Here is a 5,242-nt window from a genome sequence, read left to right on the forward strand (position 1 = left end):
TCCAATCAAAAGAAGGCAATACGTTAATTGGCTAACAATTTCTTTCCAAGTGGGGAAATCTTTTATAGGAGGACTCTATATTTGCGACTCCTCAGGTAAGTAGATTCAATGGAAGCTACTAGACTTCTATGGACCTCATATGAAAGGGCTTACCTTGGCAAAGAAGATCCTTCAAGATGGTTATTTTTAGATTAATATGGAGTATGATTGTTGTAGATTTGTGAAAAAGTGTCATAAATGTCAAGTAATGGTGATTTGATCCGAGTACCCCTTCACAAACTTAATGCTATTGGATCGCCTTGGCAATTCGTGGCCTGGGGCATGGATGTCATTGGCACAACTGAGCCACCCGCCTTTAATGGACATAGATTCATTTTGGTTGCCATTGATTACTTCACTAAGTGGGTGGAAACAACTTCTTATAAATCTGTGACGACGAAGGTAGTAGTTGATTTTGTTCGTAACAACTTGATATGTCGATTTGCAATATCTGATTCCATTATTATAGACAACGGTGCAAACCTCAACAGTCATTTGATGAAGGAGATATGTGAGCAATTCAAGATTACTCACCAAAATTCAACAACATTTTGTCCTCAAATGAATGGAACCGTAGAAGCTGCCAATAAGAACATCAAAAAGATCTTGAGAAAGATTATTGATAATCACATAGGTTGGCATGAGATGTTACCATATGCTTTGTTGGAATACCGAACAACCGTTAGAACATCAATTGGAGCAACTACAAACTTTCTACTATATGGAACAGAAGCAGTAATACCTGCTGAAGTTGAAATACCTTCATTGAGGATCATCCAAGAAGTTGAACTGAGCAATGCTGATTAGGTTCGTAATCGGATTGAACACTTAGCCTTAATTGATGAAAAGAGGATGATCGCTGTTTGTCATGGCCAATTATATCAACAGGGAATAATTTGTTATTTCAACAAAAAAGTGAGATCTCTAACATTTGAATAAGGACAATTGTTCCTCAAACGCATCTCCTCCATCAAGTTGAGTATAAGGGGAAAATTGCACCAAATTGGCAAGGACCATACATGGTTCGTAAAGTGTTATCTAGAGGTGCCTTTATCTTGGCGGAGATGGATGGCCAGGAGTGGCCAAAACCAATCAACTCATATGCTGTCAAGAGATACTACGTCTAAAGATTAGTTTGTTTCTCATCACTTTCGTTGTAATCGTATCATTTGCTTGTAACTGCTTATGCCAATTCTTTATAGCCTTGTATTGAACTACATCTGAGCTGAATTCTGAAAAATGAGATAAGTAGGCGGCCTATGTCGGTCTCAGTCATTTTCTTATTAAAATTTTCTATTTCTTTTTTCCAACAATGGGAACTATGATTGACTTGATTCCTGCCTCAACGGAATACATAGGAGCCACAATGGCTCGGCCATACACCCCATAAAGTTTTCATTTCCCTTTATAATGGAAACTGGGACAGAATTTTTGAGAGGAGCTCAAAAATTGTAAAGATCCTTCTCCAGCAAGACAAGATTGAGCATGCATTATGAAAACACAATTAGGACAGAATTTTTGAGAAGATCTCAAAAATTCTGCAAGTCTTCCTACCAAAGATTTGATAAATGCCAAGTCATTTTGCTGGGGCAGAATTTTTGAGAAGATCTCAAAAATTCTATCAAGTACTATCAGAAGTTCAAAGTTAACGACAAGTAATCTCCGGTGTGAAAAGAAGATCATTAACCCAAATATCTTAGAAATTCTAAGTCAAACATCAATTATCTTCTAATCTCCCCAGCTTAAAATTACTTTTAGATTGAATATATCGAAATTTAACTGAAGTGTTCATTTAAGCTTTAATGTGACATGACACTTGGCAGTGACCCTCATCAAAATACTTTTAAAAAATCTAATTTTCTTAAAACTTTAGACATATATCAATTATTTTGTATAAAATATAGATCTATCATATGTCTACCAAGAAGCGGGAAGCTAGAAACAATCAACCAAAGATAGCAAGAGGAAGAACAAGCAATCAAAGAAGTCAAACACATATTAGTTAATTTAAAACTAATAAATTTTATGTGAATTCAGGTTTACAAGGATATCAAGAGATCATCATGTTCAACAAATATGGGAAAGTTAGAAGAACAAACGTGCCCAAGATTGACATTTTCTTTATGCAGGAAAAGGCTTTGATATTCCTATGATAAAAATAGTTAACTTGGTATTTTGAATAACAATGTCTTGTCCATATTTCTCAACAAAAATATGAGCCGCAACGAAGATACAAGTTGTCAAAGAAAATTAGATGAAAGCATCGAGAGGATGGCACTTTAAGATGTACAAATGACTATAATAACGTCATATTGCATTTTCCAGCGTCAAATACGTCTGAAGGGAACACGTAAGACACATCAAATATCGAAGAAAATTTAAAGTGTAACTTGCCAAAAATTATTCACTATCACGTTAAAATCAGAAGAGGCTAAGATTGAAGGATATTTGTAAAGGTGCCTCATTTGCCCTATGTCAAAATTGGAGGAGGCTAGCGTATCAACGTAGTAAAGACACTACTTTCCTATTTGAATTATAATTTCTACTAATGAGTTTTATCTTAGTCTTTATCCAGAACATCTGAGAGGATGCATTTTCAATTAAACCACAGGTGTGGACGTCATCAAAGAGGACGTAACACAACATGGAACTTTCTCTTAGCAGCGAACTGGATCAGTCTGAGAAGGAATATCAAACTCCCTTGACGTGAGCTAAGGAGCAACTTCAACCACAATCAAACCAAACACTTGTCAGAAGGCATTAGGTATTTTCTTGAGGTCTTATAGTTTTAGTTTCACATCAGATTTAATTTTCGACTCCAACTGGAAGAAAATCTTCAAGTCCAAGTGATAGTACACCAAAAGGTTTGAAAATTATATCCGTGTAAGTTCTTATTGATGGATGTGAAGAGCTCCACATTCATGACTAAGAGATTGCAAGTCTTTTTTTTTCCAGAACTCAATTTATTTGTCACTCTTCCTGAGTCAAAGGTTATTTTAACATAATAAATTACCTTTCCAACCAATTGAGTTGAACTACAAACAACCTGATTCCTGAGGTCGAGAGATATGTAGGCAGACTCCATGTTGAAGAGTCATTTATAATCCAACAATCTCTCTTAAATCTTATTTCTGAGCATTTTTGCCTCTCCATAATTTGATGACGTGATAGCTTTTTGAATTTTATCAAAAAAAATGATGTGTCAAATCTAGTGTTGTTTTGAACTAAATGGACTAAATTCTAATGTAACTTGAGATACATAGGTAAGTTAATGCTAGGGTCCAGCCATAATTCCTTGAAATCCATATCGAGCCTTTCTCTCAAAAAGATGTAATGGATTCGTCAATATTCTTTACCTAAGTTCTCTTTCATCGACCCTACCCAAATTTGGGCAGTTGTTGACACCCACTTTTGACCCTATGTAATTCGAGTTAACTATCGAGCTTCCTCAATTTAAGATAATATGAAATAATCATATTTGAAAAATCCTAAAAATATATATATTTTAAAATTTCTTTCTAATTAGTTTTGGTTAGTATTTTTCAGAAATAATTATATAATTTTACATATTGGTTTGTATAGTTTTCATCTTTTATATAAATATTTAACTAATTGCCTAAAAATAGTGTTTAGCATAAATACATATTTATTTCCTTTAATTAGTGAATTTTATAATTTTGTATAGTTAGTTTTCTATCATAAGTAATGAACTTATGTCTTGATAATTATTTTGTCTTGCTTAAATTAAGAAACTCAAATAATTAATTGATAATTATGCATCTCATTTTAATTTTGGCCAAATTTATTTATACCAAAAGCTAATAATAGCAACTCAAGTGGCAATGTATTAAATAAAATGGGCAATTTTTTTAACTCTTGAACATATGCACATAAATAGATATATTTTTACATATAACACACATAATGGTACACCCTATATTCCCACGCCCTCATGCGTTCGTCTCTCCTTTTCTTTCCAAACGTTCATGCGTGTTACTCTCCACTTTCTTCTTCCAAAAACTGCAAAAGTCAAGAGAAGTGTCACCATGATCCTTCAGTTTTTGAATAATAAAAATTACGTCTAAATATGTTCATATATTAAGCACAGGAAAAATAGAGATCTATCTATCGATTATGGTGATCATAAAATATTTGGTAAATATATGTAGTTGAAGAATCTATGATAATTAGATGTCAATTAATCAATTTAAGTACGATGGTCAATGTAATAAATATATTCAAAGTTAAGTTAAATGATTGTAAAAATTAAGACTCTATATTCAAGAAATTTGAGTTTTATTAAGTATAAACTATTTTCTAGAGAGAAAAGTTATCTACATTTAAAATGAGGGGTTCTAAAATTAATTTCTTCAAATAAATATATATATAAAAAAAAAATTGAAGTCACAGTGAATATATATTTCTCCATGTGACCCATATACTATATTTGTTTCAGACAAAACATTAGTGTGGTGTATATTTTTGACAATATACTAAGTCTCTCCCATTCAAGCGATGCAAGAAAATCTTGAGGTATATCTTTATTGAAATTTCAGATGTAGAAACTAGAATTTCTATTCAATCTCAAAGAGGTTCTGTTTTTCACTGATTTTTTTTCGTTGTTGTTGAGTTTTCAAAAATGATTTTGTATGATCAATAGTTGTATATAAATTCTTCTCATGGTCTTTGAAGTTTTTTGTGTATTTACTGTTCATAATAAAAGGAATCCTTATTATTAATAAATATTTTAGAAATGATTTTCTATGTTCAATTGTTGTATATACATTCCATCTATTCTAGATCTTACATAGTCATGCATGTTAAATTCATTAGAGCTAACAAGAGGTGAAAACAATTTTTTAAATATGCACAAACATAAAAGCAATGTTATTTCAATTTTTTAACAATTTAATTTACCATTTTAATTTTCGATCTACATTGAAGAGGTACATAATTCTGTGTGGATTTCCTCTATATGTATACAATCTTCATTTATTTTTAAAATAAATTATAGGTAGGTATTAAATATAAATAAATCGTGTACGTTAGAAATATTTCAGACACTTAAGTATCTATCAATTTTTTCTTCTAAATAAAATAAAATCCTATTAGGACTACAAAGAATTTTTGAAGACCTTTAATCTATAACTTTGAAATATGTCTTTATTTTTGTTTCCTTAAAATATTGTTGACACCCAATTTT

General features: G+C 31.6%; 1 protein-coding gene across 1 annotated transcript; it reads left to right on the forward strand.

The window, feature by feature from the left end:
• Positions 1–237: 237 nt before the first annotated feature.
• LOC125823330 (uncharacterized) lies at positions 238–846 on the forward strand. The gene has a single exon (XM_049502724.1). The coding sequence runs from the start codon at positions 238–240 to the stop codon at positions 844–846; it is 609 nt and encodes a 202-aa protein (XP_049358681.1).
• Positions 847–5,242: the final 4,396 nt, after the last annotated feature.

The sequence above is a fragment of the Solanum verrucosum genome, unplaced genomic scaffold, assembly GCF_900185275.1.
Source record: "Solanum verrucosum unplaced genomic scaffold, falcon-dt-bn FXZP01000300.1, whole genome shotgun sequence".
Lineage (NCBI taxonomy): Eukaryota > Viridiplantae > Streptophyta > Magnoliopsida > Solanales > Solanaceae > Solanum > Solanum verrucosum.

Coding starts and splice junctions, on each gene's coding strand:
- LOC125823330 (XM_049502724.1), top strand. CDS start 238: ATGTCAAGTAATGGTGATTTGATCCGAGTACCCCTTCACAAACTTAAT.